Source organism: Hibiscus syriacus, unplaced genomic scaffold, assembly GCF_006381635.1.
Source record: "Hibiscus syriacus cultivar Baekdansim isolate YM2019G1 unplaced genomic scaffold, ASM638163v2 tig00110683_pilon, whole genome shotgun sequence".
Taxonomy (NCBI): Eukaryota; Viridiplantae; Streptophyta; class Magnoliopsida; order Malvales; family Malvaceae; genus Hibiscus; species Hibiscus syriacus.
The window spans coordinates 3,894,685-3,910,285 of record NW_024062823.1 but is presented as its reverse complement, the minus strand read 5'-3'; the positions used below and the strand labels follow the sequence as shown (position 1 = coordinate 3,910,285).

The 15,601-nt window shown below is 31.1% G+C and overlaps 1 protein-coding gene across 1 annotated transcript; it reads right to left on the bottom strand.

Moving 5' to 3' along the window:
- Nucleotides 1-2,505: 2,505 nt before the first annotated feature.
- Nucleotides 2,506-3,474, bottom strand: LOC120138303. The gene has a single exon (XM_039153812.1). The coding sequence runs from the start codon at nt 3,472-3,474 to the stop codon at nt 2,506-2,508; it is 969 nt and encodes a 322-aa protein (XP_039009743.1).
- Between the last annotated feature and the right edge of the window lie 12,127 nt (nt 3,475-15,601).

Below are 15,601 nucleotides of genomic sequence, written 5' to 3'. Positions count from 1 at the left end.
AAACGATTGTGCCTGTATTTGTGTTTGGTTGTTCGGTTTCTTTCCCAACAATAGGAGGTGTATGATATCAACAATCGTTGAAAGATTTTTCAAAACTCATTTTAGTTAAGGTGTCTAGTAACTATTTTGCTCTCTATAGTCAATCTAATTTTTACTTCCCAATCTTCATGGACGAATCTATCAATCATCTCTACAATAACATGACGGATGAACCTATCAATCGTCTTCACAATAACATAACATTTAGTGAAATAGAACTTAATTATTTGATTATAAAAAAGCAATGTTTTTAAAACCGGACCGGATATTGAACCGGTGAAGGTACTGGTTCACTGGTTCAACCGGGTTCAACCGCGGTTCAACCGGGTTCAACCGCGGTTGAACCGGATTTTATATAAAATAATATTTGTTTAATTTTACATAATATTCAAAGCAATATTAATATATATGTAACACTTTTTTTAAGTTTGCAATATTAAAAGGTATAAAAATATCACAAGTCGTAACATATATAAATTAAAAACCATAAAATCAAGTGAAACAAAATGATTCAAATCAACTACAACATAATATTTAATGTAAAACATATTAAATAATAAATATAATTATATAACTATAATCAAAAAAAATAAAATTGATGCTTAAAAAAATCATAACAAATGATGTCATTTGGTTTAATTTTTTTTATAAAAAAAACAATCCCACATGACTAAGAAACATAGAAGAGAATCCCAAAAGTTTAAAGAGTAAAAATATGAGAACAAAACAATCATACATTGCTAAGAAACATAAAAGAGCATCCCAACTTACTTCTATAAATAATAAAGGTAATTTGACATTCAAAATCATAGAGCCTTTTGGTGAGCACAGAGCGAACTATTCTTTCGCTTAAATTGAGCTCAAATATTAGGCTTCAATCAAACTTCTAAATTTTTTTTGAGTTAAAGCCTTTTCGAGTTCAATTTTTAATATTATATTTCAAATTCGAGTTGAACTTGATAATTTTTAGCTCGTGAGTTTTTGAGTCGAGTTGAGCTTATTTTTAAAGTTTTTGAGTTCGAGTCGAGCTCAACAATACTTGAATTTGACTTGGCTCGTTGAACAAACGACGTTGTTTGGTTTAATTTTTTTAAAAGAAAAAAAGTGAACCGGTGGCTCAAACCGATTTTGAGCCTGTTCATTGCCAGACCGATTTTGTGAGATAGCAGGACCGGGCAGGCCACCGGTTCACGGTTCAACGGCCGGTCCGGTTTTGATAACCATGTAAAAAAGCTTAATTAATATAAATCAATTAAAGTAAGTTTTTTTAATCGAAGGTTAAAAATGTTAAAAATATATATCTTTTTTACTTTCAATCATTTTTTTTCTCAATTTACTCTTGATTTATATATTTCTTAGTTTTAATTAAATAAATAAATTTCTTATTTTCAATTAAATTTTAAACTTTCCTCAGTTTACTCATAATTTATATTTTATCAATTAAGAGTATATTTTATTAATTAAATTTAATTATTATTAATCTAATCAAATTAAATTCAGATATTCGATAATAGAATTGATCCTACCAACCGCCGCAAGGAAATGTATCTGTACACAAAATTGTAAAAAACAAAATGTGATTGACTCGAGAAAAATCATATTCGAAAGATATATTTCAGGTCTATGATAAAATGGTAATGAAAAAAAAATCCCAATGCTCCATAAACATTCGCTGCCAAATTCTTCCCTCTTCATGCTGCAAACCAGCAGATTCTAACAAGCCTGACCCAGCAGGTTAACTACGAACGTGAACCTTCGGCTTAGATTATTTCACTATCAGATGAGACCAAAAAGATGATAAAGAAACATATCTTTAACAGAAGCAATTAAGGGTTGCCTAGTTACATTGTAAAATTATGATGTTCTAGTGAAGATAATGAACAATTGTTGAGACTTTTTTTCTCCTTTTTCCCTATTTAATGACTTTGCTTGAAAACATGACAAATGCCATATGATCTGGTTGTTTCTGCCTTCCATAACATCTTAAAAACCCATACATGTTTCTTTGTTTTCTCATTTATAATACGAGGCTGTCATATTCAGACAATTGCAAGTGAAAGGCCCCACAAAGACTGAAAAAGCTAGTTCAATTTTTAATTTCTTGATGAATCGGCGAGGATGACTTATTAGAGCTTATCATAGTATTCTAACATCAATCTTGTACTTTGCTTCTGATAGAATCATACACGTCACGTAATGTAAAAGTTGAATAAATAATAAACTCAAGACCGAATTGGAAATGGCCGTCTGGCAATTTTTAAGGAATATATTCCTCACTTACGACAGGCTGAAGAAGTAAAATAGAGTAATAGTTCGGCATATATATAAAAGAAAAAGATACACAAAATAACTACTGCACTATTCGCTATATATATATATTTATATGTGGCATCTATTCTATGGATAGAATACACTTGCTAGTTAAGGTTGCATTTTGCAGTAAAACGGTTTATACATTTTCTAATTTCAAAGGTTTGAGTTAGACTGAGATGCTTGTCTATTGTGGGTATGAAACCTCCATGTGAAGAGATAATCCTTTGACTGACATGATAATTTAAGTACATCACAGAAAGTTGTGATCGAACCTTTGTTGTTGTTCCATTCGTTTCCCCACTCGATCCTCACCCAGCAAGAGAATCCCCTTGAATTTAGTGGAACCCTTGAATCAGATAGATTAAGGGTCACTTCCCCACAGATTCTCTTGCATGAGTTGCTTATGGAATCGAGCCAGGGACATTCCGGTTGACCCACCAGCTCTTTGTAAGCAGAATTTGCTAGCCTGACTTTGTTGTTTGAATCAGATATCAGTGCTGGCAAGGCCTCGGCCTCAATATCATTTTCAATCTCCTCTGGTTTCTTTGTGACTTGCATTGGTGGTGGACTCATGCTAAGTTCCTCATTGATGCACCCTACAAAGATGCTTGAGCCTATCGGTCGAATTGGCTGAGGAGTTACAAGGCTGCTGATGGGTGGACCTTGAAACAGCTTCAAGAAATCCTTCTCTTCTGGGATTTCAGCCACTCTGTTCAAATCCGTCACTTTTTCTCTTCCAACAGGTTCCATGCAACATGGAAGAAGAGGAAGTGTGACCAAACTTGTTGATGGTGTAGAAGAAAACTGAGGTATCTCAATCTCATGAGGGTAACCTTGAAAAGAGAGAGTAGGTGAAGGAAGCCCTAGGATATGGGTCCTTGCTCTCTTGAGTGTTGTTGGTGACAAGGCAGCTCTACCTCTCTTTCTACTTCTAGTAGGCCTATCCTGAAGATGAGGCCACAAATTCCTCAGATAAGGTGACTGCTTCATCTTCTGATATAAAGCTGAGTTCTCATCAATGGAGTTTGCAGGCACCTCAGGCTTGGGAGCTATAGGCCGGTACCTGGACAAAAGTTCAGCTGTTTTAGCTGTTGTGGAGTAAGGATTCAACGTCTTAATCATGGTGTCTTCTTCCTCTCAAACTCTCAACACTCAAGAAGAAGAAGAAAAGTTGGGGTTATAGTTTTAAAATATGGAAATGTGATAGGCTTTTGTAGAAGATCAGTCAATGAGTATAAAGCAAAATATTGAAACAAAGAGGCATTTGGTTATTGAACGATGGGGGGGGGGGGTACGTGTTTGAAGAACTTAGACGAAACAGACATGTGGGATTTCGCAGCATCAAATGGGTCCATGCATGCTAACACATCACACAATTCAATTACCAAAAGCAAAGCCTTTTGAATAACTTAGAACTGCTCTTGCACCAATCAAAGAAACCCTGTATGGATTGTTACGCGTGTCGCGTTGGAGGTCATGCGTTGCTACACTTCTCAGGCTTTGGTTTGGTGGTGGCATTGTCTTCGGGCCTTCGGTGTTAAGACACAACATCAACTTTTGGGGTTGAGTTTTTCTGTCGGTTTTAAGTTTTGACGGTCGCGACTCCACGTGTTATCCGCTTAACGTCTCCTGCTGCATGCAAAGGGATGAGTTAGAATGTGATTGGAGGAGTGAAGGGAGGTTAAACTTTGATTTTTTTTCATTAAAGAGAAATTGAAAGCCCGAAGGGTTACACTTCCAGGTGGCTGATGGTGTGAAGATAGTTGATAAAATGTGGTCTGTGCGTTGTAAAGGGTGCCCTTTGTGGGTTATTTTTTCCAGTTAGAGGTGCTCTCGACTGTTGCCACGTTCAAAGAAATTGAGATTCCTTGACAAGTCGGTCTTGAAGCTGCGCGTTTCATGTTTTTCATGACTTGTTTGTTGGTGGCAGCTTTTCTTGGATATTTAAAAAGGATTTAGAGCATAAATCAAACCATTGGCTACATAATTATTTTTATTTTTTAATATTTTAGATCCAAACACTTAATTAATTATGCAAAAATATAACTGTTTATTACTTAATATTTAAAAGTTTTAAATAGATACTATTTTATATTCGTTTTAAAATTATAAAAAAAAATTAGGAGGGCGGAATGGAAGTAGCTTAATCTCTCTCTATTGTGATAATTCCAAAAAATTCAATTAAATCAATTCCAATTTTTTAACTTAATTTTTTATTCTAGGTATAACTTAAAATATGAACGTCGCAGTAGTAAACAAATTACTCAAGTTGATAAAATTGTGTGGGATGTTTATTAGAACACTTGGCTCTAAATCCCAGCTTTGATCATTTTCTCTTTTATCTAAACATTAGGTCAATCCTATTGTGGCATATGCCATTTACAGAATTTATCTTAGGTGAATAAAATGAAATAACTATGGATCATTTTGTAATTTTTTTTAATTTGGGTGACTAAATGAAATTTTTTACAATATAATGAATACATTGGGTAAAGCACACAAATAGTCCATATTATAGGGTGTTACTTTGTTGAATCTTCCAGCTATCAAAAAGTTATAAAATATGTATCATAACTTAACTTTATTATATTTATTTATGATTTTTTTGAACAATTCCTACCTAGGGAGGGAAAGAGGAATTTTGCTCCTAATATGTATTGAACTCATAACCTAAGAGAGAGAATATATGTCAACTAAGAACTTTTAACCACCTTAATCCGATCCGACCAGAAGATAGAAACGTTAAAGCATTACGCGGAACCACTGAAGTGACTAACCCAAAATTTTTCTTTTAAAATAACATTGTAATTATCATTAAAATGTCATCGATTGAAATATGTATGAAAACATAAGTATTCAAGTTTACAAAAGAAGGGAGCTCCCAAACACATCTCAAAATGATATTATAATAATTGTATCAAAATAGAGTTACGACTCAAATACACAAGGTATATGAATATTATATGCCCTCTAAAATAAACGCAAGACACTTTATGCCTCGAATGATACAAAATGAAAGTCGGCCGATAGGCTCCTCAATGATCCTCCTAAGAACTTGTTCAAGGAAACAAATTCTAAACGCTGAGCCCACAAGCTCAGTTCCACACTAATAACACTATACTATACTACATGTGTTCATCCTATGGGCATGCTAGTAGGTATAGGCATAAGCACACATTCTAGGGGTAGACATCAAGGTGTAATTATCTTAAGAGTCACACCCCTCTAATTTACCTATGATACCCTCGGTGTAACCCATTTTACTTGACCTAGAGGTAACGAGTTAGATCAAGAGGGCTTACTTATAACATGTTACTCAAGGAAACTAATTTAAAATTAAATAATCAAAAAATTACCATGTTAAATGTAACACCCACAACTCGCATACGTATCGAAATACGAGTTAAAGATGTTACATAAACATTACAAACATTCGTTGAACATAAGTGCTTAAAATTTTGTTTTATTATAAAACAACTCTTTATTAGCTTTAATGTAATTTAATTAATCGCGTAAAATAATAAAATATCATCCAAAACAAATTCAATTTTAGGCAGCAATTGGGAAGTTTAATGTTGTTCCATAACCTATATAAAAATGCCTAAACACTGCTTAATTTAAAAACCATTTAAAAATAATATATATATATATATATATATATATATATACTACTCATTTATAAAATATGCATATAAATAAAACCAATCAAAATAAATGGTCCTAGTTTACTATTACAGACCATTTTAAAATAAGTTTGATAAAGCAAACTAACTAACATAACTATACATGCCACTAAAGTAAAAAAAAAACAGAGATGTCTTACTGATACTAATAATAAGGATGATCTCCAAAAAGATACTTGAGAGGTGTCGCAACCGTCTTTCGGTTGTGCCCCGGAATTGGGCTTCGACGTGACAAATGGATTGGGAGTCGCCACCGATCATTTACTTTATGAAAAGTGGGTTGATCGGATACCTTATTTCTTACCTTATCTGCGTCTTACCAGTGATATGTCGGATCCGGGAGTCGGTTATGGTCAAGGAAGGATTAGCACCCTTGAACCGCCCTTTCAGTACTATGTAATTTCCAGTTGTCTTTAATTAAGAAAGTTGAAAGTTTAAATTGAAAGGTAAAATAACGATCCAAAACTTACATTTGATTGATTGAAAATGTACCCTTAAGAAAGTAAAAAATCCATGTTAGATAAAATGGTAAGAAATTAATTAATTAAATTAAAATGAAAAGAAAACAAATTAAGTAAAATGATAAAATGAAGAAAGCAAAGATAAAATAGTAAGTAAAAAAAACAAATAATAAAATATATATGAAAAAGAAAATAAATAAAACAAATAAACAAAATAATAATAAGAAAGTACGAATAATATATATATATATAATAAATAAAAAAGTAAATATATATAAATTAATAAATTAAATGACGAAAAGAACATATACACATATAATGGTAAAAAAACAAATAAAGATAATTACAATATATATATATATAGTAACAATACTAATAATGACAATAAGTAGTTAAAAAAAGACAATCACACCGAAAAGGGAAGAAAAGAAAGTAAGGTTTGGTGAAGAATAATTGACAGGAAAAAAAAATGATGAGGGTGGGAACAAAGTAGGTAGATATAATTAACTTGTGTAGATATATATATATATATATATATATATATATATATATAATAGTAAAATGTATATATAACAACAATAATATCAATAAAAAAAAAGAAAATAAATATAATATAATGATAATAAAAAAAATATAGAAAATTAATAGAAAAGTATATGTATAATATTATAAAATATAGCACTTAAAATAAAAAAACCAAATATATATTAATAATAGGTATAAAAACTAAAATATTTAAAAAGAACATACGCATATATATATATATAACAAAATAATAATATAAAAATAATACAAGTAATAATACAAGAATAATAAAAGAAAGAGAAAGTAAAAATATAATAATAATAAAATATAAAAAATATACATATAATATAAATAAGTAGAATAAAAGGAAAATAATAGTAAAAATAATAATAAATATAATAGTAATAATAAAAATGCAAAGAAAATAAATATAATAACGTATATAAATAGAGAAAAATTAAAAAAGTGATAAATTAAAAATAAAATTAGCAAATATGTATATATATATATATATATATATATATAAAACTAATTAAGGGATTAAAATGAAAGGAATGTAAATTAAGTGGGTAAATGTCAAAGAACATTGAAGATTAAAACCGGCAAAAATAAAAAAGTTTTCATTTTTTGATAGATTTTCGTACTCTCATTCCAAAAATGTAATTTGTTTTTGCGAAATAGCCTCTAGGGAGTGTAGATCTGAAATCAAAGTTTCGAAAAAACTCCCTCTGGGACATCGGCTAAAACATTTATCTTTGGAGTTCTCCAAAGAAAACACGATTAACAACGCATGCAATTGAAGAGTAAAGAGAAACAAACAAAAGATAAAAAAAATTTCACCTTTATTACTTCGAATCGTTTACAATAGCTTTGCCTTTGTATTTTCTGTGTTTTCCTCTGTATTTTTTCTGTAAATCGCGTGTCACAATAGTGAGTTACAATGGCTATTTATAGTGCTTGTGGATCCTATCTTTCGGAGTTTATATCATAGTAGAACTCTATCCTATTTTTAGGAGTTTAAATCCTAGCAAAATTCTATCCTATTTTTAGGAGTTTGAATCCTAGTAGGACGAAAATGTGTGTTGACAAGAGGCTCTTCACTTTATGTCCTATTCTTTATCCAAACCTACGCATGAAAATCATCACGCGCTAAGTAAAACTTTTTATGTAGTAAAAAACTCAAGGTGAGATAAAACAACTAAAATAACATAAATACATTAAAACATTTAAAAATAACTCCATAAAATTTTTAAATTTTCAAATCAACTATTCAAGCTAATTTCTTCATCGTAAACATGAAAATCCATATCATCTCATGAATAATCAAAATCATGATAAACATTATCAAATATAACAATCATTTTATATTTCTTTCCATTTAGACATACTTTATAACTTTCATATTTCATTTTCACAGCCCAATGTATATTTAAGAGAATATAAAGTAGATGAGTCAACATAATGTGCGCATTGAGCACCAACGGTGCTAATCATCATCATCATTATAATATGCACACCAAGTGCATATCCTATCATATGCACCAACGATGCCAATCATAATGTAGACGAATGTACCATAACTTTACTTTACATTACTCAACTTAATGGCATGCTAAGTTTACCTACGACTCTCGATGCAACATACAATGGGTTTATCAAATAATATCATAATTATTTAATAATCAACAATTCAATATCAGAATCATTTTAATTCATCATCATAAAAACATAACTTGGGTAGTTCATACCATAAACCATTCATAAAACTTTTATATAAAAATTATAGAAATAATCCATAATTAAAATAGAAATCATACTTTAAAAGTAATGTGAGGTTGACCTATCGTGAGTCTTCCTCGATCAAAATAATTAAATAAATAACTCCACTCATCTTTGCCTCACTACCGAACCTTTATGCGATACTCCTTTACTCACGTACTTTATCCTTTCCTTTCATATCACTCGGATCGCTAGGTTTATCGTGGTTTGACAACATCATAATAATAACACAAAATATTTAAACTATATGTTAGTATTATAGTAACATAATCTAAACTTAATAATATAAAATCCGATACTTAATCAATATAAAATTAAATCATAATTCCATCATAACTTCAATCTTTCAAAAATGATCATTCAATTCCATAAATGCTCACTTACATCATCAACCCTTCAACTTTTTCCAACTTCACATTTAAATCACCAATTATGAATTCTTTTTAGAATTCATATCAACTTTTCCATTTAATTCATAATAGTCCTTCACCTTTATGACCACTTCAAATTAAACACTAATAATTCCAACCCATAAATAATATACTAAGTTCAATACTTTAACATTTAAAAACTTGAAATTTCATCCTCAATTTCCTTAGTATTTTTGAATTCAACCATCAACTTTAGCAAACTTGAAATTTGATCCCAAACTAATATCACATTGGGCAATTATTTCACTTTTTCTTCGATTACTATTATTTCAGAACCCTTCGCATCTTTCAAAACAACTGCTTCATGCGACAATCTACCCAACTATAATTCAAAGATAACCAATCCATGCCTAAAATAATCTTAAACTTGTCAAACGAAAATTCCATAAGATTCACTATAATACAACGCCTTGAATCTTTATCGAACAATTTCTACTTATCCATTTTACTCTGGAACTATCACCCAGCAGATTTATAGCTATCATATCACTATCAATGGGTTCTAATAGAATACCTCTATCTCTAACTAATTTCGAACTAGCGTAGGAATGCATAGAACCCATATCAGTTAACACAAATACAAGTGTATCATAAAGATAGAAAGTACCTGCTATATTCTCAGGATAGTCTCAGTCCTCTCCAGTCTTTATGTTGTACACTCTAGCTGGAGCACGTACATCAGACTGGGAAGTTTTCTCTAAATATCCCCTCCCTCTACCTTTGCATTGACCACATCTCTAAGACACTGCCATAGACCTCTCTATCTGAACAGATCTCTCTCCTGTCAGTGGGCAATCTCTAATAAAATGACCAATGTCTCCGCAATGAAAACAAGCATATGAACCAACTTTACATACTCGAGGGTGAGTTTTACCACACTGCTGACATGGTGTAAACTAACCATGTACCTGAGCTGATCTACTAACCCCTATAGATCCCATCTAACTTTTTCATCCCTTTTCTTTTACTTCAGATCCTTTTTTACCACGATCACTCTTTCTAACTTATTCTGCTAATAAAAACCCAAACCTCGACATATTTTAGACTGAGATGAGGATGATGCTCTTGATCTCTTTGACTGTCGTCTTTTCTCAATCATGGTCTTTTGTTTTGTACCATTTCCAAGTATTTAGATTTGTTTACCACTTCTTGAAAAGTAGACAAATTTGCAGTAAACAAAAGTTCCTTCAGTCTAGGTCAGAGACCTCGAATAAACCTCTAACATACATCTCTCTTTATAGGGATCAACTCTGAAGCATATCGACTGAAATTTCTAAACTCGCACTCATACTCATATACTGATCTATTTCCCTGAATCAATATAAAGAAATCATGCTTCATCTGTGTAATAAAATTCACCCCAATATATTTCCTCTGAAATGCCTCTTGGAAAAACTACCAGGTCACATGATCTAGAGGAACATGCGTGGTCACATTCGTCCACCAAATACTAGCTTGCCCTCGCAGCAATCAAACTATACCCTCCGGTCTTTCCTTGTCCGAACAGTGAAGATTGTCCAACATGATCTTAACATTATTTAGCCAAAAATCTGCCACTTCCGGACCTTCATTTGCTTTACCTTTAAATTCAGGTGCCCTTAAAACTTTTCAATTCTACCAAAATTAGTATCCTCGGAGTCGGAGGAGGTGGAGGCAGAGACAGAAGCAGATAAGAGAGACGTGATGTTATTGGCTGATAACGAGCCAATATAGCCTTTAAAGCCTGTAAAAAAATTCCCTAATCTGGAGCTGGCACTCCTTGATGTTCCTATGCTCCCTGCTGATCGGGCGGAACATGATGTATATGCTCGACCTCATTACTACTCCCACTACCTGTTCCCTCAGGAACCTCCTGTTCGGTAGCTCGCCTCGAGCCCTCTAAATCTGACATCTAAACGACAATCACAAAACCTTACGTTAGTAAGGAGTAGAATCATAAATAAAATCATTAAACCCTACCAGATCAGTAATTTTGACATCCTAGTAGCATGTACATATTTTTGACATAATAAAAACTTGATTTAGGTAAAAATATCGGCTAAACCAGCAACACTGATACTAATAAATATAACACCTATAACCCGTATATGTCTTGAAACACAAGTTAAAGATGTTACATAAACATTACAAATATTCTTCAAAAAATTTGTTTTATTATAAAACATCTATTTATTAACTTTAAAGCTATTTAATTAATCGCGTAAAATGATAAAATAATAAATTAGCATCCAAAAGAAATTTGATTTTAGGCAACAATTAAGCAATTTAATGTTGTTTCATAACCTATATAAAACTACTTAATTTAAAAACCATTATATATATATATATATATATGCACACACTACTCATTTATAAAATACACTTATAAGTAAAACTAGTCAAAATAAATGGTCCTAGTTTACTATTACAGATCATTTTAAAATAAGTCCGATAAAGCAAACTAACTAACATAATTATACATGCCAATAAAGTAAAAAGAAACATCAGATATGTCTTACAGAAATTGATAATAAGGATGATATCCAAAAAGGTGTTCGAGAGGCTCCTCACTTTACATCTTATTCTTTATCCAAACCTATGCATGAAAATAATCGCGCGCTAAGTAAAACTTAGTGAGGCAATAAAAAAATCAAGGTGAGATAAAACAACTAAAATAACATAAATACATTAAAAGATTTAAAAGTAACTCAATAAAATCTTTAAATTTTCAAACTGACTATTCAAGCTAATTTCTTCACTGTAAACCTGAAAATTCATATCATCTCATGATTTTATCATAGTCATGATAAACATTATCAAATAAAATAATCATTTTATATTTCTTTTCATTCAGACATATTTCATAACTTTCATATTTAATTTTCATAGCCCAATGTGTATTTAAGAGAATACAAGGTACAAGAGTCAACATAATGTGCGCACTGAGCACCAACGATGCTAATCATCATCATTATAGGATGCACTCCAAGTGTAGATCTTATCATATAGACCAACAGTGCTAATCATAATGTACACAAATGTACCATAATTTTACTTTACTTTACTCAACTTAATGGCATGTCAAGTGTACCTACGACTCTCAATGCAACATACAATGGGCTTTTTCAGAAAATATCATGATCATTTATTAATCAACAATTCAATATAAGAATCATTTTAATTCATCATCATAAAAACATAATTTGGGTAGTTAATACCCTAAACCATTCATAAAACTTTTATATAAACATTATAGATATAATCCATAATTATAATAGAAACCATACGAGGTTGAGTTATCGCAAGTCTTCCTCGATCAAAATAAATAAATAAATAAAATGCAGTGATCTTTGCCTCACAACCAAACCTTTATACAATACTCCTTTACTCACGTGCTTTATCCTTTCCATTCGGATCACTCGAATTGCTAGGCTTATCGTGATCTGACAACATAATCTAAACTTGATAATTTAAAAGTCTATAAAATGAAATCGATACTTAATAGATATAAAATTAAATTATAATTCCATCATAACTTCTATCTTTCAAAAATGATCATTCAATTCCATAAATGCTCACTTCCATCATCAACCCTTCAACTTTTTCCAACTTCACATTTGAATCACCAATTATGAATTCTTTTTGGAATTCATATAAACTTTTTCATTTAATTCATAATAGTCCTTTAACATTATGATCACTTGAAATTAATCACTAAAAAATCTAGCACATAAATAATATACTAAATTCAATACTTTAACATTAAAAAACTTGTAATTTCATCCTCAATTTCCTTAGTCTTTTCAAATTCAACCATCAACTTTAGCAAACTTGCAATTTGTTCCCAAACTAATATTTAAACTTAAAAATCAGCATGCTAATAATAATTTCCAGCATTGTAATTTCTTATCCAACCAATACCATCACATTTACAAACTTACAATCAAATCCCTAGATTTCCAAGACCTTTTGAATTCGACCTTAGAAATTTACCAAACTTGTAATTTGGTTCCAATTCTAACTTAATATTTCAACATTCCATAATTAAAATTCAACATCGAACACCCCAATGTACACATTTATGCATTAATGTCTCACAATTCTTAAAACTTGCAAAGTAACCCTTTTTTATCTCAAGGTTCCAAATTGATCCAATTCAAACTCGAAAGCATGTAGAACACATCCAATACAAATTCTAGACCATATAAATTTTTCAATAATTTTCCCCATAATTTCCTTCATGGCTGAATTCTACTTGATAATTACAATATGCCATTGCAATATCTTTCATTAAAATATTCTATAGTCAAAGATGAACCAATTTAGCACTGGCTTTCTACTTTGGCCATGTAATTTTCAAAAATTGTATTTTAGTAACTAAATTTCTCACTTTTCGACCAAATCTGAAAAATTGACTTCAATTTCACTTATCCATGCTAAATTTTACTAATATAAAATATGGAAATAATATCTCCAACCTTTATCTATCATCCTTTAAATTTTCGTAAATTTTCGGTTCGATTATATGATTCTATACCCGAGTTTACTGCTTTATAGGTTTTAACACAAATCTCGTTTCGAAATTCTAATTATCATAAAAATTATTGTTTTAGGACAAACTATTCATTCACGGACCAAAATATATAACTTTTAAATATTACATTTTTTATCCCTAAACTTTTACAAAATGTATACTTCAAAACTTACATTTTAGTCACTAACAAAAATTTGGGGTATTACATTAAATATTAAAACGTTACTCAAATTCGAATCTAAAATTTTATTAAAAATCAATATTTAAGAAATATTTTGAAATAAATAATAAATATCCGAAAGTGCATGCATAAAAGTTTAAAATAACATTATGTCCAAAGTCCTATTTACATAAATATTAATCCCAAATGATAAATAAACATTCGAAGAAAAAAATCCAAATAAATTTCATATTGAGCGTAATAGTTTTGTCTGAAAGAAAAATGACTCTTCAAGTATCGGATCATCTAAATACGAGTATCTAAAAGATAAACTATGAGGGTGTAAGATATTAAACCTAGTATGTCTGTAACCAAACACATAAGTTTCAGATCACAAATCATAATCATTATATGAATCACAATATTCATGGCACGGTTAATATGAAAATGTGGATGCACCCAAACACCTTACACTATCCGAAAAGTAGTGTACCCGTAATCACTCTCTAGTACCGATGTTTGAAGTGGAAATCTGTCTTGAAGGGAGCAGTCACTGATAATCCGAAGTGAAATTCATCATGTAGGGTAAATTCACTAAGCTTCCCTGATCATAAATATCAACCCAGTAGGACATGGTAACATTTAAATCAATTTTTGATTAGATCTGAAAACTAAATTTTCATGTATGTCTGAATGCATGTCATAATAGATCGACAATTAATCATGTATCATATATCAAAGAATGAATATTATCATGTATTCTCAAGTCACAACTGAAGTGCATGCTAATCAGTAAACAAACATATATCATCACAGCAGATGGGGTGGTAACTCCGTTTTCATATCGAAGCCTCCTACAAAAATTGATCGTTCAATATAAATACCAAAGCATTAAATTTACTGAATATTGTAACGATAATTATGACATTAATTAAACAAAAATCCAGTTCGAAATGCTGCCATGGCGACAAGGTGCCTGTCTAACTAAGGGTAAATGATTCTACCACAACCAAGGCTGCCGGAGAGGAAAGCCATGGCAGCAACCAAGGAGGACGGTGACAATACGGTAATAGCCCTGAAGGATGAAAATGACCGAACACAGCGATAGATCTAATCTACAGTTTTGAAAGAACCCCAAACTAGTCGATTGGCCACTCCCATACAAACCTGACCAATCGAATTATCATGAATGACCACGAAAGTCTCATACGACGATCTAGCTTCGGTTCTAATGTAATGGCGCAGAGAATAAACGCATGGCGCAGCTTAACCGATGACCACGGTTCAACGTAATGGCGATAAGGGAAATGTAAGGCGGTACAATTGGCGTGGGGAAAGGAGGGTTGCAACGTGAAGAAAACCGTGAAGGAAGCAGCATAGAAGAGATAATAAAAAAGAAAAAAAGCGAAAAAGTGTAAGAGCACTGCTACTCGATAGAAACAAGGTTTAAAATTGAGTTATAAAAAATGGGTTAATCGCAAGATTAGCTCCTACATTTCTCTAGGGATTCTAAAAAAGACCAAACGTTTTCCCTTTTTGCAATTTGTCCACTAAGTTTGATTTAGGGATTTGAATAATTAATCCCCAAATTTTAGAGTTTTCAATTGAGGGAAAAATTAGAGTGTTACAATTCTCCCCTCTTAAAGAAAATTTTGAATCAATGTTTACCTAAAGGAAAATGGTGCAAATATTAAGAC

Coding starts and splice junctions, on each gene's coding strand:
- LOC120138303 (XM_039153812.1), bottom strand. CDS start 3,474: ATGATTAAGACGTTGAATCCTTACTCCACAACAGCTAAAACAGCTGAA.